This window comes from Lepisosteus platostomus, chromosome 9 (assembly GCF_059453375.1).
Source record: "Lepisosteus platostomus isolate fLepPlt1 chromosome 9, fLepPlt1.hap1, whole genome shotgun sequence".
NCBI lineage: Eukaryota > Metazoa > Chordata > Actinopteri > Semionotiformes > Lepisosteidae > Lepisosteus > Lepisosteus platostomus.
In genome coordinates this window covers 34,785,861-34,813,086 of record NC_142619.1, presented here as the reverse complement: position 1 = coordinate 34,813,086, position 27,226 = coordinate 34,785,861, and the positions used below count along the sequence as shown (strand labels likewise).

Sequence of the window (27,226 nt, the reverse complement as noted above, 5' to 3'; positions counted from 1 at the left end):
AATATTATTTAAAGTAAATCGTCACTCTTAACGAGGAAGTGAGAGTTGCTCAATTTGGGTAGTTCCGAAACTTTCTGTGTTCAACATCATGAAATGTAAATCCCGTTTCAGTGTTTATAGGACAGAACACTTACTGCATAATGTAAATTAATTTCAGATAACGGTATGGTATGTGACATCAGACACGAATGTTTAGCAGACTTTTAGCTTAAATTAAGCGTTTCCAGCAGTAATATGTGAATCTCTGTCCGTTAGGAATCTGTGAGCTTAACTCTTCGTTTAATTGTAGCGTCCTAGAGTTTTGAACGTATCAAATAACGACATTGACAACTATAAATAAACTGTCACAGAAAGTTGTAGAAGTAACCTTCCATTATTTTCATATACGCGATGAGTAAAACGATAACCCCATCCACGTACGTCAGGAATTTAAATCATGGCATGTTTCGTAAACTGGCTGATTTTCTGGACCCTCAAGAAGATTGGAAGAAGATTGCTGTGAATATACAAAAACCATCAGGAGAGCCAAGATATAATCAATTTCATCTGAGGTACTGAACTCGTGTTTTTTTTTGTTAAAGGCACGGCTAAATACAAATGTCTTAATTTCCTGAGAATTCTAATAATTACGTGATTTGTTGATGCATCAAAAATGATACATCTAAATTATAAATTAAATGTGTCAACGACTGTCTCCTTAGCTACCAGTGAGTTCATATAACTCAAATAAGTTCATAGTAGCAATACAATATTTAATATACATTATATAATCCTGAAATAATGTTTTGGCCTAGTGGTGCCGTATTTAATCTGCAAACCTTTTATTGACTGAAAATTCCCTCTCTATAAATTAACCACTAGTAAAAAACTAAGAAGTAACAAACATTTGTGCATAGCAAGTTACTCCAGTACTTCTGCTGTGTTGTATCAACCTTGTACCATTTTCTGAGTTTCAGAGAATTCCCCTGATTTAGGTGTGTTGCCAGAAATGTAACTAATTGGACATCAAGAAATGGGAAAGACTAGTTCATAGTGGGAATGTTCGATACATTGTCATTCCCACCTGTGTCTGTTCATCATTATATGATCAGAGTTGTTTAGTCTGAACAAAAGGGATCAAAATCAAGATGAGGAGAACATTTTGTATGCTGACGTTATGTTATGAATTATGTTATGTCATTCGTTATGCTTAAAGTACAGTATTTTTTAATCCAAGTGCTGAGTGCAGAATTAGCTGAGCAGTCAGATCAATTAAAGGCATCATTTAGCTCTAGTGCTTTTAGAGTTTAGCTTTAATGGGCCCCAGCTGACACAGTGGTACCCAGGTACCAAGGGTGAAACCACTGTTTTGGGAAAGAGGACAACTGGAGATAAGCATTCTGTATTCTAATTATGAATTGTATTCAATGATTGAATTTTTCATAATTTCAGTTTTGTTTTTTCATAAATTATAATTACATTTAGTTGATTTAATAAAAGTATGTACTATGTGTTTTATTTTTTACGTGAACTTTATTTTGGATTGCTGTATTTAAAGGCGATTTGAACAACAGGCAGCTATTGGCAAAAGCCCAACGTCTGAATTACTTTATGACTGGGGAACAACAAATTGCACGGTTGGTGATCTTGTGGATATTTTGGTGCAGAACCAGTTACTCTCATCTGCAAGCTTGTTACTTCCAGGTAAATGGAATCTGGTTATAGCAGTTTTACAATGTAAAATAATTAATTAAACCAACAACAGCAATTTTATTAAACCAATTTTGGTCATTTTTAAGAAGGTCAATCAAAACGTTTTTACTTAGTATTCTTTTATAGTAATAATAATGGCATACATGTATAAGGAATTTCCCATGTTTCTATGTTATTTTAGTGAGTTATTTAGGTGTTGCCCTCGATTTCTGAAGGATTTGTCAAAATAATGTAAAAACTCTGTCATGTGACATTTCTTGCTATTCATAGTCTACTTTCTAAGCACCACAAAAGTGAAAAACAGTTATTTAATCACAGTTTTGGTTAAACAAGAATACCAGATTTATTGAATAAGACAAGCCAGGTTTTCCTATAGATGCTGTAAAAGAAGCCCCAGTTGCCATAAGGGACACTCAAGAGGCACAAACCATTCCTGTGGGAAGAACAGTTGAAAGTTATGCCCCTGATAGCACAACACAGCCAGAAGAAGAGGACTTTGATGGCCAAGGTGAGTATGAGAACATATTTTCCCATTATACATAACCTCTGACCATATGAAAGCCCTGTGAACTGGGCTTTTGGCTTTGAGCATCATTGAAAGCAAAGCATTTGCTTCTTTGGATGCTTGTAATTAGTGCTGGGCGATAATTATCGCGATATAATTTTCCTCAATATAATTTTAACAAAAGTTCGATAAATGCTCGATATATATGTTTATGCTTTGCGCATGATATGCGCATGCAAACAAAATACTGCGTGAGTTCGCGTGCGTGTTACAGACCGGGCAGCTAACGTGGTGTTGTTTACCGACACGGTGGTGGCTGACAGGATTGTAGTTAGAGTGGAGAAATGAGCGACACTGAAGCAAATGTAGTGCTGCCAACGAGCAGCTCGAAGGACGATGACATCGTCGACAGAAAAGGTCATTCAACTTCGGTAATTTGGAGATATTTTGGCTTTTTACGATCAGACATAAAACAGAGCACTTTAAACTTTGCAGTCTGTCTGAGCCATCTTCTATGTGTGTTTTATCACACTGCAGTATTTAATTTTTCTATTAAGATATTTATTTTGTAAATTTTACTCATGCCTATTTTGACATAAAAAGACTTGAATACTCTCTACCTCAGATTTGTTTAATGTTTCTGCTGTTTGGCAAGTGTTTGTTGTGTTCTTAAAATAAAGAGTTGTTTAATTTACCAATTAACTGTCTGGTTTCTTCAACTTTCACTCAGGAGAAAAAATCTGCCTTTAAACTTGAAAGAAATAATGATTTGACATTTATCGTGATAATTATCGATATCGACTGATATGAAATTTTTTATCGTGATAATGTTTTTAGCCATATCGCCCAGCCCTACTTGTAATGCAGTACAGAAAATAAGTGGCAGCTTACTTAAATATGGCTATGTACAAATTTGCATTTGAATGAATTTGTACACATTTACAGCTCTTGGACTTTGTGCAAATAGAAATTTAAGATGAGAATGGAAAGATTTTGAATTGAAACATTCAATTGGAGCAGATTGGAGCAAAACAAATAGTGCATCTTGATTGTCTGTTAAAGATGTAGTGACATCCACTACTGGAAACAGTATTATATTGATTCTTTAGAATACCACAATAGAAAAATACAGAACCAATCTTTTATTTTGAATTTCAAATCACATTTTATTTATTTGCTTTAAACTGTAAGCCTTTAAGGCCCAGAGCAGAGCCTGCAATGATTGCAGCAATGATGTTCTGTCACTGACTACACTGAGTGGGTTACTGGAGTATGACCATCTTGGTACTCCCTGGCCAGTTCTGGTGTTGGTCTGTCAGCTGTAAACAGCCATTTAGGGAAATTGTGATTACAGCTGGTTACACTTCCCAGGTAGTAACCCAGTCAAGAACTAGTGATGTTGACCAGTGCTCCAAATGAGTGCATATGCTGATGGTTCCACTTGACCTCCTCTAAATTCTAAATACTTAATTAAGCATCTAACAGTTTAAATACATGATTGAAATGTTAGTTATTTTACCCAACAGAAATATTTACAAGTACAAAACCGTCTTAGGCTGGAATGCAAGCGATACATACATTCTGTTAAAGCAAGCTGCAATGAATGGATACAGGAACCTAATGCAAAGCAATTTAAATATGTTTTTTTTAGGAATTGTACTTTAATAATAATAATAATAATAATTGCTTACACTTATATAGCGCTTTTCTGGACACTCCACTCAAAGCGCTTTACAGGTAATGGGGACTCCCCTCCACCACCACCAATGTGTAGCATCCACCTGGATGATGCGACGGCAGCCATAGTGCGCCAGAACGCTCACCACACATCAGCTATCAGTGGGGAGGAGAGCAGAGAGTAATGTAGCCAATTCATAGAGGGGGAGTATTAGGAGGCCATGATTGGTAAGGGCCAATTGGAAATTTGGCCAGGACACCGGGGTTACACCCCTACTCTTTTCGAGAAGCGCCCTGGGATTTTTAATGACCACAGAGAGTCAGGACCTCGGTTTTACGTCTCATCCGAAGGACGGCGCCTGTTTACAGTATAGTGTCCCCATCACTATACTGGGGCATTAGGACCCACATGGACCACAGGGTGAGCGCCCCCTGCTGGCCCCACTAACACCTCTTCCAGCAGCAACCTTAGTTTTTCCCAGGAGGTCTCCCATCCAGGTACTGACCAGGCTCACACCTGCTTAGCTTCAGTGGATTGCCAGTTGTGAGTTGCAGGGTGATATGACTTTGCCTCTCATAAGTACCTTTGTATGTTTCAGGTTTCAGCAGGTTTTCTTTCCAGGAGCTAAGAAAGCTGACCTGTAATTTTGATGAGCGCCCAGTATCTGAAGGTGGGAATAAGCTTGGTGAGGGTGGTTTTGGAGTGGTATACAGAGCTTGCATCGATAAGAAAGTGGTAGCAGTGAAGAAACTAACTATGGTAAGTGTCCTTCTAGACACAAGATCAGTATTGGCAGAATATACTGAGTGTTAAACTGCTGAGGTTGTTTACTGGCAACTATACTGAACATCAAAATAAACTCTGGCTATATTGTTGTAGAAGAATGAAGTACATGGATTTCAGATATTAATTATATGTTTTTCACTACAGTTTGATTAATTTATCATTCATGACTGACAGTGATGTACTCCAGTGACTTTAAATGTTGTATAAGCAATAAAACATAGAGGACTGGACTCAAAAGATGTTGAATGTTAAGCGTGGTGAAAATCAAGAAACGCATTAAGAAACCATTATGCCTTGCTTATCAATAGAAAAATGCCTGCCATCAATATATTGGAGACTAGACCAGGTCAGTGCACCATCACTTATTGTTAAAGGCAAGCAATTTCTAACGTGGCTAGATGTTCTTCAATGATAGGCCAAGATCAGAGAAACCATGAGTCATTGTATGTCATGTCCAAGTGTGATGGGCTGGCCGCAAGTGTCTGTTTGCTACAGAACTGCACTTGCAGCAGCTGATGGCACCCTGACTGCATGGAGTTACATTGCATAGGTCTTGAGACCTTACTAGCTGCTGTTCCTGTGGGCTCATCATGATGTGACAAACATTCTTGCTGGACAGCATGCCCTCATGCTTCTCATGTAGCTTTCTTGCAGGATGAGAATGTAACAGTTATGCCATATTTTGTGGGAAATTCTTCATCATGGGGGCAGCACACAGATTCAGTTTTTCTTGAACTCAAGAAGGACAGCAAGGCACGCAGGGTCTGCCCTGCAGAATAGACAAACTGCAAGGGTTGCCCAACTCCTATATAGCTTCAGAAAGAAGTTTCTCAAAAAGAGTACTTGTTCAGTTCTTTGATATGTAATTACTTCTCGTCTTTTCCTTTGATATGAAACAGTGGTTGTTTTGCTTGAGTTGTTGTCCTGCTTTATGGCTTGTTTATAGGTGTTGGTTCTGTCCTTTGAAATGTAGTGTAAGTTACTAGAACTGCTAAAGCAAGTCAGCTTTATTCTGACTTAACTTTTGGAGAAGGCTAAATTAACAGATCCTAGCAATACCTTCCACTATATGGGTTATTAGTAATACTACAGTGCAGTATGCTGTATAATATTAATATTTACATGTCCCACTTCACTGTAAATATCTATCTCACCAGACTGGAACCCCTTTGAACATTACAGATGTACTGTACTGCTTGCATTGCTTCCAGTTGCAGACACACTTGCTGCTTGCCTGTGACTAATAGTTTAGAATAGTAGAATACTAATAATTTATTTCTGTAGTCTGTTTTATAAGTATTGAAAAGTAATGGTAATTTGTTTCTTTCCTAGATATCTGATCTCTCACTCGAGGAGCTAAAGCTTCAGTTTAAGCAAGAAATACAAGCTATGAAAATGTATGTTGTGTTATTTTTAAAAACTTCTTTCTAGTAATGTTAATCTGCACACATAGTGGTGAAAAGAAGATAAGATATACGTGGCTCTTTAGAAGCCAATTTTTAAGGAAGTGTTGTTTTAGTGTATATGGATTTCCACAAATGGATGAATAATAATAATAATGAATATGAATCTTAGTATTATATCACTTATAACTAATTTATTTATGTAATTTAGACTGACACTGTTTTCTGGATTAATTGTGAAGCTTCAACCTGTTCATTGCATGTAATACAGTACACATAAATGACCTGGCCAAACTTGTACTATTGTAAGTAATATATAGCATCCATAATGCAGTCTTACGGATTTGTTTGTCAATTACGCACTTCATATAAATAAATGTCTTTAAAAGTTTCCAGACAATGGGATGTTAAGGTGTCAATTTTAAGGAACTCGGTATGAAAAGACATTGCTTAAGTCTGAGGAATGTCAGTGAATTAACGTGGAGTTTAAAGAAAACATACTTTCCCCTTGTGCTTTGATTATTGTAATTGTGAAATCTCCGTATCATATCCAGAATATGAAAATTGAATGTACACTTTGTAGTGTTTTCTATCGCTGATATCAGAGTGTCAATCTACATTCCTGTAGGGCCTAGAGCCTATTTTAGTTTGATACATATAAGATGCTTTCAGTTGATAAATCAAAATATTAAAATACATTACTTCAATATGAAACATTTTAGAACCAAGATAGAAATACTACAATTCTGCAATTTAACAATTAAACCCACTATGTAACTTAGAGCAGAACACAGTAGTTTCTTCAGGAATTGAGTCTGACTCACCTGGTTTATACAGTATGTACTTTGTACTGGACCTTGTGCTGTTAGAAAATAACCTTTCTTTTTCTCAGGCTGAAACATGAGAACCTTGTAGAAATGATTGGGTTTTCTTATGATGGAGATCATCCTTGCTTGGTCTTTGATTACATGTCTAATGGCAGTTTGCTAGACCGACTAGCTTGTCTGGTGAGTATTGTTACAGTACATATTATCTTTCTTTGATTCTTTTCTACTAAAGACAAAAGTTGTTCATTCTTAATAGAGGGGACAGTACTGAAAAATACGTAACCATCACAGAATAAATAGAGTTAAAATCTAGGTTACTCTTAAACATACTTGTGATGTTTGTTTTACATTTTGAGAATTTGATCCATTTTAGGCTTTTAGGATGGTTTGTCCATTCATCCATTCATTTTCTAAACACTTCATCCAAATCAGAGTTGTGGGGGAGCAAGAGTCGATTCTGGCAAGCAACGGACACAAGGTGGAAAACACCCTGGGTGGCGGCCAATCCATCACAGAGCACACACAGACAAAGATACAATTGTACCGGGCCAATTTTCCCAGAAGCCAATTACCTGCCAGTATATTTTGGAGGAAACCCATGTAAACATGAGGAGAAAATTCAAACTCTGTGCAAACACTACCCCAGATCTGGATTTGATCCTAGGTCCCCAGTGCTACAAGGCAGCAAAGCTAACCACTGCACGACTGTGCTTATAGGATGCTTCATCTGTTAATTATTTTGCTCTTGTCAGGACAAGGTTAGATGATGGAGAACGTATAGTAGCAAACATATGTTTTTATGACAGTTCTTTTCCTTAGCAAAGGAGCTCTAATCGTTCGAGTAGGTTCTCTAAAGCTTATCTGACAAGTTTTGTCCCAAGCCATTTCGAACTAACGTCAATCCCTGAGGTTTGGTGATTTTACATCTTTTCATTCCATTTCAGCTCTTACTGACCTAAATTAACTCATTGTTGACATAATTAGACTGATTGTGTTAACTTCGCCCAGCTTTTCATGTGTTTCTGAGACCTAGGAAACTTGTAAGCTGACCCTTCAGGACTGAAGCTGGACCACTCTACCTTAAACAGATTTTATTTATCTAAGATCTGTACTTTTGTTGTATCCTTTTATGAACAATGAAATCAATTTTCTTGCAGGATGGGACCCCTCCACTTCCTTGGAGCAAAAGATGTTCTATTGCTGTGGGCACAGCAAGAGGCATTGAATACCTGCACACCAACCATCATATTCACAGGGACATCAAAAGGTCTTTCATTATCTAAATTTCAGTATTTGATAGCTTTTTAAAAAACAATGTGATCTCTGTTATGAAAAGAACAATATAGTAACATTAATGTTTTGTAAAGTTACTGTTAACAATGATATAAACTTTATTAATTTTGTATCGCACCACAGAATAGAAAATCTGTGAAACTAAAGATTGTTTTCTATTTTTTTTTGTTCCAAAACACATATCAGGAGCTGTTACCTACCTACCAGTCTGGCTATTTTCTTAAATGTGTAACTTGCAGGTGCTTCCATGACATACTTTAATGCAACAACATAAAAACTGGGAAATCAGTATTTAAGTAGTCACTATATATATTATTTCCAGGTTGGTCACTTGTAACCTAAGTTGAAGTTTCCTTTTAGCTCAATAGTACTGGACTTCATTCAGTTGTTGGCTTCACATTATTCACAGCACAGCAAGACTTGGACACAATGATGACGTGTTTACGATTTTGAAATATAATAATGCAAGATCATTACCCTGAACTTTACAGATTTACAGACTGTTCAGTTTAGGTGTATAACTAATGTCCGTAGTATTGGTATGGCTGTTGTGAGTATTTGTGTATTAGCTGAATTTAGCTTTGTTGCATTTAGATTACTGAGCTTACATCTAAAGTGTATACATTTAGCAAGCTAAGACCTAGTTTATCCATCTCTTTTGGTTTCACAGCTTGGCCTCTATAAGTTAACTTTATGTAGTAGACAGTAAAACGGACACCTTTTGTATTGTTTCCAGTGAGTTTGGATGCATTGGCTTACTGCCTTGAAGGTGGTCTGAACTTTTTGGCATAATACAATTTCATGACGTGCAGTCTTTCACTTCCCATCCCAGTCCACGTTCTTGTTCTGCCTTACAGTATTTGTTTGAAGCCAGCCTCCATTGTTTGTTGTATGCAAAGATGGAGAATGATACATTAAAGGGACCTTAAGATGTTGCTGAAGTAAAAAAGTCAGATTCATCCAGACAGAAAAACATCAAAAGGATTTATAGGAAACCAGTATAATCTTATCTTCATGTACTGTATATTTTACCTTAACTCTATGAAGTTAAGATTATGTTAAACTTTTTCTGTGAAAGTTAAGGGAATCGGTGCAAAATTAGTTTTTAAGTGTTTTAATTAAAAAAACAGATATTGTAACAGTTAAATACTATTACTTTAAAGATAAACCCAAGTAAAAAAGAAGGTGTTTTAGTTTGCAAAGATACTGTCAGTAGACTTAATGTTGTGTTTTGGTGTTTGATAGTGGAAACATCTTGCTGGATAAAATGTTTGTGGCAAAGATCTCAGATTTTGGGCTGTCACGTGCCTCAGCGAAACTGACCTCGACAGTAATGACTGAAACGATTGTGGGCACCACTGCTTATATGTCACCAGAGGCCTTAAGAGGAGAGATCACTCCAAAGTCGGATATCTTTAGCTTTGGTGTTGTAAGTAAGATTTTTCTTTGAAATGTTTGCTTTCTGTTATTCCTTCAGTTTGAAAACATGAGGTCATATGTTTGCCTCTTTAACTCATGAGCCTGTTAATCACGCTGGTTTGACTGGGAGAGGTTCTGACTGTGGCTGAGATTTCACAGTAATGCCAAACTAAACACTTTTAAGCGTTGGAGTAGAGGGTATTGAGCTTTCTGCTCATTTGTATACCATCACTAAGAATGCTGTAAGACTTTTGCATAAATCTAAGCGGTGACTGACCTCCATCTGACACAGGAGCTCAAATTTATCTTCTGTGCTAGAGACCATATGGCTAGGTACTCTTATTTTAAACAATAGAGGCCTGTCACAAATGTTATCTAAAAAGTGGATCAAGAATGATAGAAGATTTGACTCCAGTCAAATGGTTGTTTTCCATTTGTTAATATGTATGTATTATTAATGGAAAAGGCGATCACCACACTCTGCAGATTTAAAAGATTTTCAAAGCTTAGAAACTTTCTAAAACTAATGTTATAATAATTCTACAGATTATTTCAATAGTATATTTCTGATTTTCTTTTCTACTTTCTCCAAAAAATGTTGAAATTTTACTCTGATATAGTTTTGACCGATCACAACATTAACATCTTTCCTGCTACATTAATGCTTATAACCTCATTATAATGAATTTATCAACTGTGACAGGTTTTGCTTGAAATCATATCTGGACACCCTCCAGTTGATGAGAACCGTGATCCCAAGTTTTTGGTAAACCATTTTCATTTTCATCATTTCTTACATTTGATAAATTCTTTCCATACACTTTTATGTGATACTATCCAGGATAACACCCTTGAAATGTCATATCTCATTTGTGATGGTCACACATAGTAAATTAATGGCAAATACAGTTATGTCATGACTTTTTAGGCAGTGGGGTGTTTTAGAAAATCGCAGGGTGAAAAGTTTCTGAAGATACTGTGCATACCTTTTATTTCTTTGTCAATATACTGTAATAAATGCATTTACTTTTCAAGTTCCCCACATAATTTACTTGTAATCTGATTTCTTGAACATTTTGAATTCTGGAAGGCAATTTTAAATTATTTATGAATTTGTGCCAAACACATCACAGGATATGAGCTTGATGTGACAAAACTGCGTATAAATAAAAAACGTTTCATTTTATTTAGAGGATTATAACACAAGTGTTTCCTGTGAAGTAACACTATAAAACTATTCCTTTACCTTTGGGTTTCACATGATGAATTTAAATTTTACACTCATCAACCATAAAATCAGATATTTTCGGATAACAAAAGCTAATTTTATTTTTTGTTGTTGTAATGTTTGCTTTGTATTAAAGACAGACCTCTTACAAAAAGAAATAGATTTCAGAATGAAATCAGTAACTGGATATGTTTGGACATGTGAAAGGGATGAAACTTTATCAAAAATATTAAGAATCCCCACCCCTTGAAAAAATAACAACTTTAAAACAATAGAAGAAATTACATTGATTTACAGTATATCAATTTTATGATATGTAATATTATATATACTGTACAATTTATCAATATTATATATATATATCAATTTCACAAAACACTTAATAATTTATTAATGTCCTCCCCTGTGTCTTGTCATAACTGACTTGCACTTTTTGCTATATTGCTTCACTTAATTGTAGCATCTAGGAGTCTCAATATGAGTTTTACCACAGTACACAGTACTCCTTTGTATAGATGGCTAACTCACTGGATCACTAAACTCAATTGCAGGATCTCAGACACGCACTTGCCTCTTACAGTATCTAGCCGTTCAGCCTCTGAGATTTCCCAAGAACCACATTGCATACAGTACACTGCCAGTCCTCGGTTCTACAGTAATTAAGTGCTTTAAATTCACATCAGCATTTTGTACTTTTATCCCAGGAGTTTTGAAAAATATAGTGTAAGTAACTGAAGTGGTGGGAACTGATGGGGAGAAATGAACATGCATAATCTTTCTTAAAAGAAAATCATTATATAATGTGTACTGTATCTATAATATATTGTACATACTGTATAAAGGTCTGTTACAAATTTTATTCTGAATCAAATTCATTTCGGTACCAGTAGTTGAAAACTCCTACTTTATACCTTTAAAGAGAAAACAATGACAACATTGTTTGCTAAGCATAACAGTACTGCAGTATGTTTGCTTTTTCGGCACAGACTCAATCTCCATTTATATTTATATCTATGGTTATATTATAACTTTTGTTTGACAACTCTTAACATTACAGAATGGTCTTTTAGGTAAGCTTAAGGTATGATCTGTCAACTGCAAATTTGAATGCCTAAGATTTAAGGAAACAAGTCAAAATTAATCTGGCATAGAAAAGGCTTACAATGTAATTTACTGAAAATATTCAACTTCAAGTAATGCTGTTCAGTTCTCCTTCTGTCTGAGGTTGCAGTCTGGTATCATTAGAAAAATTTACTTGTGCTAAATGCAAATGGGTTAATTAAGGGAAATGATAAAACTTTTTACTTCTTGACATTAATTTCAATGTGTTCTTCTTTTAAAGGTGAGTTGGAAAGATGAAATTGAAGATGAGGAGATATCACTGGAGGAATTTGTGGACAAGAAGATGAAGGATTGGGACTTTTCATCAGTAGAGAATATGTACTTCCTTGCCAGCCAGTGTCTCAATGAGAGAAAGAATAAAAGGCCTGAAATGAAAGAGGTTTGTAGTCTTGATACTAACTTTGGGTTAGAAATGTGAGGTTGCCTTGTTATCTCATTAAGTAAGACATTAATCTCTTGAATGTCGTGAGTGTAATCCTCACATGAGACACTGGTTTGAAGATAGTCAGCCATATCACATAAGCTCATATTCTTCAAGAAACAAATGAATGAGCTCCTCACATAAGTAAGGTATTAACAACCATAAAAGGACACTGGGGTAAATGGCTTTCTTTTGTTCAGGATCAGGTAAAGGTTTATTCCACGCTGAAAAGAAAAGAAACACAATGTTTCAGTGTCGCTTGTTCATAATATTTATTGTACTTCTATTTAACTTTTAGTCACTTCCTAGTAAATAATTGTTGGTATTAGGCTATATTAATTAAACAAGACTTCTTGAAACAGATATTATGTCTGGTATTTCTTAAAAACCTAAAACTTTTTTGTCATTTCGAAGGCTATTGTGCATTGGACTGTTCAGCATACTGCTGAACGTCACAACTTTTCTTTGTAAGTTTTTAATGGTATGGTACCACTAATCCAGTCTACAATAATGTTTTTGCAGTGTTTAATTTCTTTGATTTCCCACAAAAATCTTCAGTGACATATATATTGGTGACAATTTTTGGTCAGTGTAGCCACTGGTTGGAAGGAGTAATGCTGTTCTTTTGTTCCTTGGGTTGTTCTGCAAGGGTACTGTGTGTCAAATATTTCATGGATCAGTTGTGAATAGGGTTTGTTTAATATTGATAAAATTATTTTTCTTTAAAGGAACAAGTAATAGGTTTAGTCCATGCTGAAAAGAGAAGAAAGAAAACACATTGTTTCAGATATGTTTCCTTTCTTTTCAGCATGGAATAAACCTATTACTTGTTCCTTTGCAGCCTATGCATGCTGACGCAGGTACCCACCTAAACGTTATACAAGTTCCCCTCAAAGCCTGAATCAAAACTGTCCCAGGACCGTTTGTAGTATAATGTAGTAATGTAATATATATTTTTTAATTTAAATTCTTTTTACTTTTTCTAGGTACATGAACAGCTTGAAGATATTCAGGCAACTCCCTCATGAGGATGGTTGGACATTTTTTAGATTAAGTACAGAACTGTGTAAGTGCATTGTATTAAGATAAAATGATTCCTTTTGATGTTTTGTTTATGAGCTCATGTTTTAATTGCATCCTAGAACCCAAAAATATTTATGGAAGATATAATTGTAGTACATATGGTTGGACGTCAAGTTCAGGTTCATCACAGACACATCTTATATACCCCCAGCAAACCCGTAACAATCTACAACTGATGTCACAAGCACATTTTATACTGTTACCATTTTTAAACAGGCTTTTAATTTTTAGTCTTTTTCCAGATATTTTCAGCAGTTGAAAAGGTTACAATAGCAAACTCCAGACAGCAACAATCTGTGGAAACCTTTGGAGGTGAATACTTTAGCAAGACACTATGACAGACTCTCTTTTTACATTGTAGCTAAAACCTTTTTGTAAAATGTAGTCCAAACTGCCAGGTAAAGTTACATGAAAAACATGTAAATGAAACATGCAATGACAAGAGAATATATTTTAAGTGGTCTTGGAAAGCACTTTATGTATGTTTTCGACGCTCTTGGGTCAACATTCTCAATGACTGGTTAATTATGTATAAAGTTTAATTTGTTTAGAAGAGACATGATCCATCAAAACTGTCTTTTTAGATTTCTACCTTCTTTTGGATGATACCACTTTGCCTGACCTGTTTCTAACTTGGGTAATTTTTGCAAAAGAGATTTTTGAAACAAGAAATACTCATTCACAGAATGGAGCAGGGAAACCATGCTCCTTAACTGACTGAGGGTTAATCAAACCACATGTATTTGTAGTGCAGCTGGTAGGATACAAGAAGTAATAAAGTCAGATATGATCAGCGTCATTGACAGATAACCTTAGTAAACATTCTGTGGAGCCCCTTGCATGCTCATTGAATTTATACTGTACAGTACATTTTGAAACTAACAGCTGGAGATCTTGGTTGTATTTTTTAAAATACTGCTTTTTCATGAACTGATTTTTTATAGTTTTTTTTTCTTGTAATTGCTGTGGATCTCCTAAACCTCGGACCCCAGACATTACTGCATCTAAAACAATTGTGACTTTTGTATACAGTGGAAATAAGTTTTATAATTTCTTACTCTTGTCAGTTTAGCCCGATATCACATTTGTGTGTGGAAAAAAAGCCTCTGCTTTTAGGCAGGTTTTAGAAAAATGTGAACAATCTGTTTCCAGCAACACTTTCTTTTCTCATATTTTATAGAATTTTCATATCATTTTATATCCCCAGTTTCCTCTTATAAAGCAACAATGAAATAAGTACATAGAAGGCCAGAAGACTATTATCACATAGCTTTACATGCAGTCACCAAAGAAGTTTTATTTCTTTTTAGTGAGAAACTGTAGATTTAACAGTAGGATAAGAAATGAATTCATGGTAGACATTCAAAATTCACATCAATTTCTAATTTCTTACAAAGTTAAAACTTCCATTTAAAATTTAACATTCGGACATATTCTAAGACATAAAAATAAATTGGAAAAACTTCTATATTTGTATAATTGCATTTAAATATAAAAGGTATTTCCAAATACAGTTGTAAAATAGTGGTGTGTATTTGCTAAGAAAACTCCAGACTATTTTCCTGTTATGATTTGAATGCCTTTCTTTGATACTTTTAATTAATTACACCCACACCAAGTGCAAATGTGCAGCAGATTTCATAAGATTCTCTGTAAACTTTACAAAATAATGTAGATAGAAGAAATGGAAAAAATATATTCTCAAACTGTTTTCACGACTCATAGTACTTCTTTCAATAAAGTTATAATTGATCCATATGGTAGATTCCAAAACTGGAAAAACCTTTGAAAACAGATTACTAAATCTGAATTGAGAAATCATTATTGCTTGGTGTTTTTCTTCAGTTATACAAACAGCTACAAGAGTAACAACTAGGATGCCACTTTCACCTTATAAAAATAGATTTTTGTAAACTTAGTGATGGTGTAGTACAAATCTCATTCAAATTCATTTATATATAAATACCAGATTCTGTATATATTTTTGGCCTAAAATCTCAACTAAAATTCTCTATAAATCTGATTGCATGATTTAATTTCCAACTACGTTAACTGGAAAAAAAGTGTGGGCCATATTTCACAATCCATTTACCACAGTTTAATTTGCATATTCTTTGGGTCTAGCATTATTTCAAAACTGAAGTATGCTTTTATTCTATAGTAATGTCATTGACTTAAACTAGGAATTTGCAGATTCTCATGATCTTTTATTTAAATGTGGCAAGCGCTTTGATTATACATCCCTCTGTTCTTCCTCAATAACAAAGTAAACTATGTCAAGAAAAAAAACAGTAGCTTGGAAGATTATACCTATTATATTAGTGTTTCTTATTAAAGAAGTGTATAGTTCTTAAAACCTATGGCTAATTTCAAGAGACTAAAAAAAGAAAGGCTGGTAACAGCTGTCTTAGACCTCATTTGCATTTACTCTATGGAATGTCTTCTGTTGTTGATTGTGAATGAAAGGAGAATTAGTCGTCCTCTGTCTCATCGTCCCCAGGTGCTCGTATCAGCCTACGCACTCCTCTCTTTCCTCCAGGGCCCTTTGGTTTTGCAAATGCTTGCTTGTGTGCATGCTGTTTCGGGTGTACCTCTTCATACAAGAAGTCAGCAGTCAGTTCATCACCACTGTCGATCTCCATCTTAAAACACATTGATACAAATAATGAAAGGATCTGGGAATGATACACTATTACAAGGTGAACAACTATTTTACAAGCTGCTCACTGAAAGTACCACTTAAAGTGTTTACCCTGTTTTAAATATACCCTGTATTCTGTATACATATTCTGTACTAAACTTAATGTTTCTAGTTGAGTTTCCTGAAAATCTAATTTAATGCAGAGAAAGTTATTTGATTAGTTAAATGTTAGAAACTAAGCACTTAACACATTGTCTTTACTCTGAGTGCAATAATCATAGATAAAATAGAAAATTTTCCCAAATTTATCATAGAGTTCATTTGAATTTAGTTTTAATTGGTAACAGGCTAAATTAAGAGAAATGTAAGACTGTGAACCATTCAAAGATTTTTCATTTTTATTAGGATTCTCTGTCAAATGAGTGTCAGAAGATACAAGGCCAATCCATAAAGCACCACTGTGTGGACAAGTTGCTGTCAATTAACACCAAACTTGGATTATCAAATTTCTGTCACATTACAAAACAGCAGTAAATACTCATGAAACTCCTAAGGAACAGGGGTTATAATAAACTGAAAAAATTATATGATCACAAAAAATAGAAAAGGTTTATCTGAACTGTAGTGAATAAGAGAAATATTCTCAATAAATGTTAAAAAAATGTTTTGCTTCTACTGAAATCTGGTCCAGGTAATACCAGAATCTGCTGGTTTTTAAGATGGGCACATAGTTGGCTAATAGGAGCCCCAATAATGAATAATGTGACTGAGCAAGATAAAAAAAAAAGGTTTCTGCTCCTAAAAAGGTGAAAATTTTAAGTCACTTTTACTTTTTATTAACAATTTATTAACAACTTGTACAACAAGAGTTTTCAGGTTACTTATAAATATACTGTAGGTTAATTTAATATCTCTGCTAGATGCTGAACTGAAACCAATTAAAAAAGTCAGGAGGACCTGAATCTGGAATTCAAGCCTCAGCAGTATTAAGTTAACAGTGTATACGCCAGAACTTATCAAACTTAAAATCAAAATGTATATATACAAATACTTCCTTCCTTACCTTTTTAATAATTTCAATTTTTAGTTTGTTTTCAACCATGTCAATTAAGGGATTTTTGCAGCTTGAGTACAACATTCTCTCCCGGATGCTACAAGAGTACCCAGGCATTGAGTAGATGAAGACTGCAGAATTAAAAAGGATGTGTTAGCATTTCTAAATTTAATAAAATGCATATGAAACACACACTCTAAAATACGTCACCTTCTTTTTGCACATTGGCCAAATGTGGGGGATAGGTATATTTAAAAGATTTGCCGACTGCGACTGCTAAAAAGACGCTTTCCAGAGTTCTAATAAATTGGCAAACTTTTAAATACAATAACGGTCAACAGCTTTAGAGTACATCTCTGTTTGATATTTGACAGACCTCATTTGTGCAAAATCCACCCCATTTTTGCAGCATCTTTAACATGCAGAAATTATTTATCAAAGGCTTAGATGCAAAGAAATCCCACTGCACAACATCTCCTTGAAACCTCACAAGTATCACGAAACATGTTTAGGATTTCATCTGTCACGACTGACTGATTTGCAACAGGTTAATGACTACTGAAACATTTGCTGTCCTTCAGGTCCTGAGTGGATGTGGGGAAAAACAGCATATGTATTATATTAATGCCTGGAAGTTTAATCTATGTGCATGTTAGAAAAATTATGTCTTTATAGCACTTGCGATAACATTATTTACATTCCCTGGACTGCCATTAATCACCTTTGACTCCTAATCCAGATTTTACACATTCTGCATTAAAACTTTTGTGATAAGTCTCTATAGAAAAAAAAAATCTCCAAGGAAACCAAAAACAGTAAGGTTTTGAGTTACTGGTGTAAACAATAACAGTTAATGATGAAACTTAATTTGGAATTAAATCATGTTATTAATCTTTACTAAGCTTTTAAAACATTTGATAATACAACTTCGTGAAAAGGATGAGACAGATATTCACCTGTAGATTCCAAGTAATCTCCCTCATGGGAATGTTTGTAGAGGAAGAAGTGGTAGCGGGCAGAACCATTTGGTATCCTCTTTGGCAAGTCTTTAATCTCTGTAGGGGCAGTGCTTGCCAAGATAATGGTTTCATTTTGAAAATCAATCTCCTAGGGATTGCAAACAAACAAATGCTCAATGGAATAGTTCTAAACACTTCACAAAATAGAAGATACTTGATATCTGAAGAAAATTATTTGAAGTCTTAATAAAAATATAAAATGCTAGTATAACATATTGCCTCTTTTAGACCTTTTCATTTTTATAAAGCCCTGAAAACATTTATTAAGTTTCCTGAAAATACCATTGTCACAGTGTAAGGTCTGAAAGAGTATCCATGTGAACAAATGCTGTATTCCTCTTCAATAAAAGCATTAATATAGAAGCACATTACACTTTATTTATGGATGTATTTAGATATTTACTATATACTAGCATGTTATTTTACAGTATAGGTTTCAAGGTTCCTTTCATCTCCTTTTCTACAAGCAAAGTTGTATTAGTGATCATTTACATTATTAAACAGACATGAATTAGCAATAATTATGGACTGGCTGATTGCACATTCAGGTGATATAACATGAGCAGTAACTTGGGTTTGTGATACATTTTGAACAACAAAGAAAAGTGATGCACTGGAGTAAACAGTCATTGCTTACAAGCTGAACATAATTAAGCTTCTTGTCCCTGAATTGTTCCAGAGCTTGAATTGCATCTCTTTGCACTGGAAAGGCAACTCCCTGCAATGTCTGTTGCTTAGTGTCTACGCTGACATCCGTTTTCACCTGAGAAAACAAAGAAGAGAAGTCCTGTAAACGGTCAAAGTCAATAACAAATAAATGTCAATTTATGTTTAATCTAGATAAATGAAGTTCAGTGTAGTCATACATTCCAATTATGATATAGACGAACACCTGCACTGTACATCTATTGTTACTGAATAACAAAAGCTTCAGTAAAAGGACAAACATTTCATTCTAAATGAAATACAGAACAATCCTGGCATATATAAAGACTTAAAAAAACAATTTTAGACCTTTATTTTCTATGTCTGTAAACTCTTTAAATTTAAAGCAAAGTCCCTGAAAGCTCACATTGTAGTGCCTTAATTGTACTAAAGTAATGATATAACACCACCTTAAGGCACTATTGGCTACCAAGTTTGAATAACTTTCAGAAAAGCACAACAATATAAGTTCCATAATATTCTTATATGAGGATTGAGCAGAGAAGATTGAAAGTTTATCTCAAGTACCTACTTGTTTCTTTTTTTCTCAATAAAAAGCAATTATGCTCCCTACGATACTGTTAATGCTGCCTTATCCACTTTTACTTTATAGAAGTATCAATTTCATCTAAGCACTCAGTAGACAAACTCACATTAAAGCCTCCCCAACTCTTTCGATGAATCAGATTAACATTAATCAATGTTACTACAATGTTAATGTAATGTATGAATAAATTTATTGGTTTATAGTAATACAGAAAAGATCCTCCTCAACACATTTACCTGCTAAAATAAATTATGGTTTTGAATGGAGCAACATGCTTGTTAGTGTCAGAGTTGTCTATTAGAAAGGAAGTGTAAATAAAGCTTTAATTTTCAATATAAGCAATGATATAAAAGGTACTTTATGAATTTTGAATAGTACATAAATGAATGGATGCAGCAGTTGTCTCAAAGTTACATTAAAAACTGCAGCTTTCATGTTCTTTCATGATTCATATTTTGAAACTCTGTAATGTCATGCAGTAACTTACACATAAACAGAGAGAGCAACAGGGCTACCAAGAGACCTAGAGATCCACAGACACCTTTAAGAGTTACATCTAGACCTTATTTTTTTTTTGTGAAACAGAAAAAAAACTTGGTTATTTTAGTCACTTTTTTACTTTGAAAAATACAAAAAAATGAAGGTGAAGGCATACAACTGCTCTTTCATTACACTGGTTTCCCAAGATAACCAAGCTTTGGCAGATTCCAAAACCATGGGACCCATCATGACACAAATTATATGAAGCATGAAGGTTAAATTGAGCAACCGAGACATTTGTGTCCTACTAATCTGCAAAATAACCAGTTTTGCTGTTACTGTAGGCAAAATCAATATGTAGTATTGAATTTTAATCCCTCATCAACTTTTATAGATGTCTCTTCTTTGGAATGAAAACAATTAATCATTTTTAAGGTGGCAGTAATAGGGAATGGCTGTCCTGTGCAAGAGTTTTATATAAGAAAACATCGCATTTAAGTTTCATGCTTATCCTAAAGCACCGTTCACCACTGTAAATTGTATTTCTCTCCACTACTGGAAAGCAAAAGCAACATTAAAGTGGATAGTTTCATTAAACCAACATACAGTACCTACACATCCATTTGACCATGTAGGAGTTCAAAATTACTTTTGAAGTTACTTAACTGTTTTTTCCCCACTTGCACTTCATAAACACATCTTTACTCATCGCCTAACTAATTTACAAAATGTCATTTTTTGGACAGTGCCCATGTATGTAAACATGAGAGTCTATGCTTTGTTTATGTGACCAAAACTACAGTACTTTTACATTGGGCTCTATGACACCTGTAGGACTAGGCCTATTCATTTCAAAGTGTTTTCTACACACTTTTCATCATTCTTTGTTTAAGGTCAGAAGTCAAAGGATATGATCATCCCCCAGGTTAATTATGGGATTAATAGTGTCTCTGATCTTGTAGCGCTTCCAGTTTAACTAAACATAAACATTACACAAATTACAGAACCTCCTTTAATTAAGCATTTGTGCCAAGCTCAAACACAAACATTCCCTAGCATAATACTAAAAAAATCTTAAAAGTAATTATGCACATTATTCACATTAAATACAGCAGCTGAATGAAAAAAAAAGACCTCATTAAGTTTTATTTGCCTCAGTTCCTCTTCGGCAGCTGTCAGAGGGAGAGGAGCAGCCTGAGATGTCAGATGCTTTTTATATCCACTCAAAGACATCTCCTCCTGAAATGATACAGAAGAGCACTGTGAATACATTAAGAAAGATAATTATTTCTTATACAGTGAAAAACTCTTTTTCAAAAAATGTCAGTGTGAATTCCATGTTGTTAAGAGAAAATGTATTGCAAGTGGCACTGCCAGACAATTAGTGCATTGCTATTAATTTGGCTGTCCAAAGTGTTTTTTTTTTACTTTCTCGTGGTTCAGTGCCTTAAAATATAGGGTTTAGCTTCTAGAAATCTGACAGACTATAAATACACCAGCAATTCTTAGGTGACAATTTTTGATGATTGTAATTGTAAGTCTCAAGGACATCTTTTACATGAGACAGAGTCAAAACAGACAATCTGTTAGACCTCAAAGTTTTAGGCCATTACTATGCATCAGTACAGATGTTCAAGCTTTTGAAAATTGGGGTCTTTTTCTTCAAACCTTAAAATAATTTATGAACTCTGGGATTGGATAATCTATGGACAAACATTAATTTAAGAAAAATTAATGGTGTTACAAAACCATCCCAGACTTAACTGCTCTATATAACTGTCAGGACAAACTTAATGGATATGTAATGTTACCTTATGCAAAATTCAGTGTTTCATAGCAAGTTCACACAAATATATCAAATTTTCCAGTGTTCAAGTACATCTTTGTTTCATCATACAGTAAATTGCACATAGAAAATATCATTATTCCATAAAACCAACTGCCTACTTACCTTTGTAGTGCCAAATATTTCATCTTTAATATGTCCACCCCCAAATTCTTTTTTCAGAGTAGCTCTTGTAGCAGCATATAGCATTTTCTGTCGCACCTGTTAAGATGTAATAAATTTGGTGATCCCTTCAGTTGTTTTGTTTTACCTGCATCATTTACTCTGTAATTCACTTAATCTAAACCTCTGTTGAAAGCAAATAATTTTCAGGTGCTATTTTTTCCAATTAATGAAGTTTTCAATAACCCTAAAGAACTGAAAGGACAGTGACTGCATGATATTCCTTTAAAACACTGACAGTGTTTCTCTTTTTGTATTGTGTGTGCAGTGCAGTGGGACCTACAACTCTAATTCACACTGTTGCATATGTATCATGATATAAAAAACTGCAATTCCTTAATTTCTGGTTTCAAGAAGCAAGACTGATTGTCCCATGTTAGTGTGATGTACGTGTAGACCAGACATGCTAAGGTAAGTATGAGATGGTGACTTCAACATGGAGTGCAACTACATATGATACATATACAAGAACATGTTAGTACTTAATCCCTCAGTTGAGAAGCAAATTGCTCCATAGTAAACTATATCACTACAATATTTGCCACTTATTTTACAATAATAATTTTGTGAGTTCTAATAAAAGTTCTAATAAAAATGACACATTTATGAATATCAAAGGGCCTGAAACAAGAACATATTACAAATAAATATCAGATATGTGGAAATAAAATAAAAAAGTAGTTAAACTCTTTTTAGACAGCAACTAAATTTTATCTATTATTCAGTATGAATATAGTTATTGGAAGCTGAATGTTCACAATGATATTATAATGACTTAACAAAAACGATTCTATTATCTTTGTAGATTTATCTTGGTTATTATTTTCTGTTCACTGAGTCCTTTGAAAAAATGCATAGTATTTATCTTGATATGAACTCCCTTGTAAGATTTCAGAATTAATTACATGCAGTAGATGACTGGAAGAGGTTGGGAAGCAAATCTGTCAGTTACTCAGAATCTCCAAAAAGATTCTATCCTGATAACTGGATATCATCTACACCCATCTACAAAATCTACATACATGCTCAGGTTGTACGCACTATCCACCTCTGTAGAGATTATTAATTGGAAAAAAACACTTTTATATCCTAATAATTTCAATACTCTCCAGAGTCCAGTGGTTTAAGATGTATTACTTTTATCACAACATCTCAAGAGCAATTATTAACTGATGCTAGCTTTTTCAGTTTGCTGCTGCTGTGGAGTAAACTGATACTATCCACTTTCATATCTAAGGGTATTTTCAGATGTAAGACTACATCTTTTTGTGACTGACACTTGCGCTTGTTAAGCTGACACATTGTGTTATATTATGCAATTTCATATTATTGATTTTTTTTTTACTTCCACTGCTTTCTCTTATGTGCAACAATGATATAAGACTCTGGGCCAGGTCACCGCTATAAAGGATAATTTTTTCTCAAGTGGCTTATCTACTTAAATAAAGGAATAAAGTATCTGAACAGCCAAGGTACCGGAATTTAGTTCTTCTCTCAAACCTATATTCTACAGTATGCTTGGGGAAACGGCTTAGGAGTAGAGAAAAAGGGACAATCTAAATGACATTTTAAAATGTGAAGTCTAACTGTTTTTCAAGACATACTGCAGCTAAGTTTTTGTACAATACAACTGTAAAGTAGGCCCATGTTACCTGAGTCTCATTACAGCTTCACAAGCATGACACTAAAGTTAAATTATAATATATATTGTATGTTTCTAGAAAATCATATTTTCTAATGTATTTTTTTACAATCCTGGTTTGACAGAAATTCAAGGCTTACTATTATAACACTGTGCAACACCCTTTAAGATACACAATTTAGTTCAGATCTCAAATATCTTTGAAGAACTGAGTGTTTGCTTCCATTGCAAAATAAGATTTTAAATACTGAGCATTCTTGTGGACAGGAGACAATCAAAAGGGTCACACGACAGTTCAGTAGAGACACAGTGTTGAGTATGGCCAGCAGGAGTCATAGGTGCACACATGCAGCTGCGACAAGCACAACCCCATTATACAGATAAGACACTTAGTTAATTCTGTACTGAATCTATATTTCATTTTTAATAATCAGTAGCCATGGCCTTAGCCAGGAAAAGTGGACTATACTAGGTCTTCTAATACTTGTGAATACTGTGAAACATCAGTAGAACAAAGCTGCAGTTTTCTGGTACCATATTCAGTTCTTGCAAAGCAACATTAAATCCTTAAACACAGGTTTGAGTCTCTAACGTACAATGAAAAAATAACAATTCTTTCATTTTTTGGGATATCGTTACCGTATATTGGATAGCTTACAGGTGAATGATCTGGTGACCAGGCTAGAAAAATCCACTCAAATCCCTGAGCATTTTGTGAGTCCAACCTGTAGAGGATATATGATGGCTGGTCATCCTCTAATAAAGGAAGAACATACAAATCATATTCTTTGTCCCAGGTCTTCACAGCTTGTTTGGTGCTGCCGACTACCAGCTCTTCTGAAATAAAAAGATTGAACATGCATGAGTCTTAATTATTAAGAATGTAACTACACTGATGCCTTTGATTATATGGGTCTATATCCTGTTATTTCACATAATGTTTTTAAATAAAAAGAAATACATATTGGATTGTATTTATTCAAAATAATTCAATTTTGTGTACTGTATTTACACTACAGTATGTGTATCCTATTTTTTGCCATACATTTTGGAAACTTTTTTAATGAAGAAAGCAGGTTTTTAGCACTGCAAAATAGGGAAGTGGGGTTAAAAAAGTCACAAAGTGTCTAAAAATTCAGTTTTCTTGATCAAACCTAATTTCAAGTCCCATTATTATCCACATTCACTGATCTGGATATGGGTGCTTTTTTTCTACATATTTAATACACTTTTACATACTAATAGATGCAACAATACAACATGCTGAAAGAAAACTAGTTACTTGTACATGGCTAAGCATTTTATCTTTCACTTCTTCTAATTTGACGCTATCAAATGTATGAATATGCCAGGTAATGAGAAACCATAAAAACATTCAGTGAAGAAACATGTTTTCATTTGATTCAGTTATGACATAAAAGCCTTTTTTAGTTCTTGACTTCGTGCTATCGTAACTGGGGATTTAATGTTTTATTAATTTTAACTTAATTTTATCTTGGTTTTAACTTTTTCTTATGAATAATATTTTTTTTACATTATCACTGATGCAGTTGTCCTAAAAGGGAAAAGGCTGGCATTTGTATTACATATCATAACAGAAATCACAAGTATATTATAATTCCATACTTTACATAGAGTTAGAACTGACCATTCTCGATCACAATCTTGAGGAGCCGATAGTTCCCATTTCTGGCATTTGCAAAAATGTCTTTCACTTCTTCAGCAGCTGAAACAAAATTTTAACATTATTAAACTACACGTCTAGCTACTAATTGAAGCATACTATACACATTAAGTACACATTGTTTTTTATGTACATAAATGCATGACACTTAAGCATTGCAGAATAAAATGAACTGCTGATGTCACAATTCAACAATACTGGCAAATGAAAGAGTGGACAGCTCCCTTGCCCCTCAATCAGGTTTTAGTACTGAATTTAATTAAAGGATTTTCAAATTAAGCTCAAAACTTATTTTAATTTATGAAGAAACAAAATAAACTTTATTTTTGGAACAACAATGTTACAAGAGGAAAATCAAGGGCAGAAGACAAAACTACAGTCTCATGAGTACTGTCTGTAAAGAGACAGGAACAGTGTGTTGCAAGAGATGTATGTCTACCAGTACTTATAATAAAGGCATAAGAGCGCATCCAAAGTGCTCAAGAAAAACTTAAGCCAATGAATTTTCATTAACATTTCATGCATCTGTCCTTATAAGAATTATGAATGTGCTTTACACAAACATCCTGATTAAGTACACAAATGCATTAGCATTAGAGTATTTAATTGATTTTGTTTCTGGTAAATAATGTAGTCAACAGTCAAATACCCTAGTTTTCTAAATAAAACAAGTGATTTTCTTTTATTGTATCGACACGACAGTAAGAGATCTGTATAGAATCCCCTTTCCATACTTATTTCCTGACCCACTATAAAAATCATAAACGTTTTGGTTTTTAAGGGAGGAACTGATACACTTGTGGGGGGAAAAAGTAAGTCTGTCTGTCTCATCGGTTTGTTGGCAAGGCCAGGACCCAGTCATATCCTTCTAAATTCCTCTGTAGGCGTTGTCTCACCATAGCTGTTTTCTACTGAAGGTGCTGTGGATACTTCATTTGCACAAGACCTTTGTTCTAGGCAGTACTAATGGAGCAACCACAACACACGTATAGCAGATCACCAAGCATGTTTCATTTCACGTACATTTTTTTTCATTCTAACTCAACAGACATAATAATACAATTAGTTATATTATTCTCCTTTGCAAAGAGATACAACAGGCTATCCAACAAGAACTTCCATTTAATCTAAAGCGGTATTGATTACATCGTAACTGAACTTCTTCCTCTTTTTAACCACGATTATGTTTTTTTTAACAAGATAAGAGATTAGACACAGATTTAAAGTAATTTACCTTGAATGCCAGTTTGATGGGACATTATTTGTTTCTCTGAAGTCGACCGGCTGATTAGAAGCGAAAGAACAAGGAAGAAGAAACTGAACTACACAGCAATTCTACACCGGCTTCGACTTGACGTCACCGGCAGCAGCAGAGACTCCAAAGTCACGTGGCCAAAACTGGGCTCAGAAGAGGTAGAAGTTCAGAGCTGTTCGTATAGCTAGGGCATGCATGAGCTTGTTAATGTCTGGATATGTTAGCTGTTGGAACCTTCCATAAAACCTGTAATTCCGTATCACATATCTATTAAAGCAAACACTACGCAAAGTGAATGTTTCCATAAGTATGCACAGCATTCAATAAAAATGTAAAATTTAACTCAAAATTAAAGGTTTATGTAAAATTTCAAATGACTGGATTTCGGAATTATCTCGTATTGAAAAGTCACGTCGAATTAACATAAGGACACACGTCTGAAGGGAAAACAACACCGCCTGAAAAAATGCAAGAACATAAAGCCATTATTCTTTCTTTAACTCCTTGATTTTGTTTTGTGTAAAATTGCATTATACACGGCTCAGGAGTCTAGTTTTTTGCGGATCATTCCAATTTGCTGTAAATTTAATTTGATCCTTTCATATTGCTGCAACTAACTTTATAAGTTAAATATTGTATTGCCTCAGTTCAAATATTCAAGATGATAACTTCCAGGAAAAAAAAAAACTATGTTAGATCAAGTACCGAATACCTCAAATTCCATCTATTTTCAC

The 27,226-nt window shown here is 34.3% G+C and overlaps 2 protein-coding genes across 3 annotated transcripts; one reads left to right on the top strand and one right to left on the bottom strand.

Moving 5' to 3' along the window:
- Positions 1–47: 47 nt before the first annotated feature.
- Positions 48–15,168, top strand: irak4 (interleukin-1 receptor-associated kinase 4). Of its 2 annotated transcripts, none has more exons than XM_088644795.1 (11): positions 48–551; positions 1,538–1,683; positions 2,057–2,200; positions 4,474–4,634; positions 5,994–6,058; positions 6,957–7,071; positions 8,049–8,158; positions 9,430–9,613; positions 10,307–10,369; positions 12,174–12,332; positions 13,361–15,168. In XM_088644795.1, the coding sequence occupies exons 1-11, from the start codon at positions 391–393 to the stop codon at positions 13,400–13,402; spliced, it is 1,350 nt and encodes a 449-aa protein (XP_088500921.1). In that variant the 5' UTR covers positions 48–390; the 3' UTR covers positions 13,403–15,168. The 2 variants fall into 2 exon arrangements, with proteins under 2 accessions (XP_088500921.1, XP_088500923.1); XM_088644797.1 differs by having other exon boundaries at positions 51–551; positions 2,069–2,200.
- LOC148654892 (twinfilin-1-like) lies at positions 14,735–26,628 on the bottom strand. The gene is made up of 9 exons (XM_088644798.1): positions 26,472–26,628; positions 25,202–25,279; positions 24,212–24,390; positions 21,855–21,950; positions 21,038–21,142; positions 18,809–18,934; positions 18,109–18,259; positions 17,162–17,283; positions 14,735–16,099 (listed from the first exon to the last, which is right to left on the bottom strand). Exons 1-9 carry the CDS (start codon positions 26,494–26,496, stop codon positions 15,929–15,931), a joined length of 1,053 nt encoding a protein of 350 aa, XP_088500924.1. The 5' UTR covers positions 26,497–26,628; the 3' UTR covers positions 14,735–15,928.
- Positions 26,629–27,226: the final 598 nt, after the last annotated feature.

What these genes read in the sequence shown, in the direction of transcription:
- irak4 (XM_088644795.1), top strand. Translation starts at nt 391, where the DNA reads ATGAGTAAAACGATAACCCCATCCACGTACGTCAGGAATTTAAATCAT. An exon ending in TATAATCAATTTCATCTGAG is followed by an intron (nt 552 to 1,537) that starts GTACTGAACTCG and finishes CTGTATTTAAAG; the next exon opens with GCGATTTGAACAACAGGCAG. An exon ending in ACCGTGATCCCAAGTTTTTG is followed by an intron (nt 10,370 to 12,173) that starts GTAAACCATTTT and finishes CTTCTTTTAAAG; the next exon opens with GTGAGTTGGAAAGATGAAAT.
- LOC148654892 (XM_088644798.1), bottom strand. Translation starts at nt 26,496, where the DNA reads ATGTCCCATCAAACTGGCATTCAAG. An exon ending in GGTCACCAGATCATTCACCT is followed by an intron (nt 21,951 to 24,211) that starts GTAAGCTATCCA and finishes ACATCTTAACAG; the next exon opens with GTGCGACAGAAAATGCTATA. An exon ending in GGCAAATAAAACTTAATGAG is followed by an intron (nt 18,935 to 21,037) that starts GTCTTTTTTTTT and finishes TTGTTTTCTCAG; the next exon opens with GTGAAAACGGATGTCAGCGT.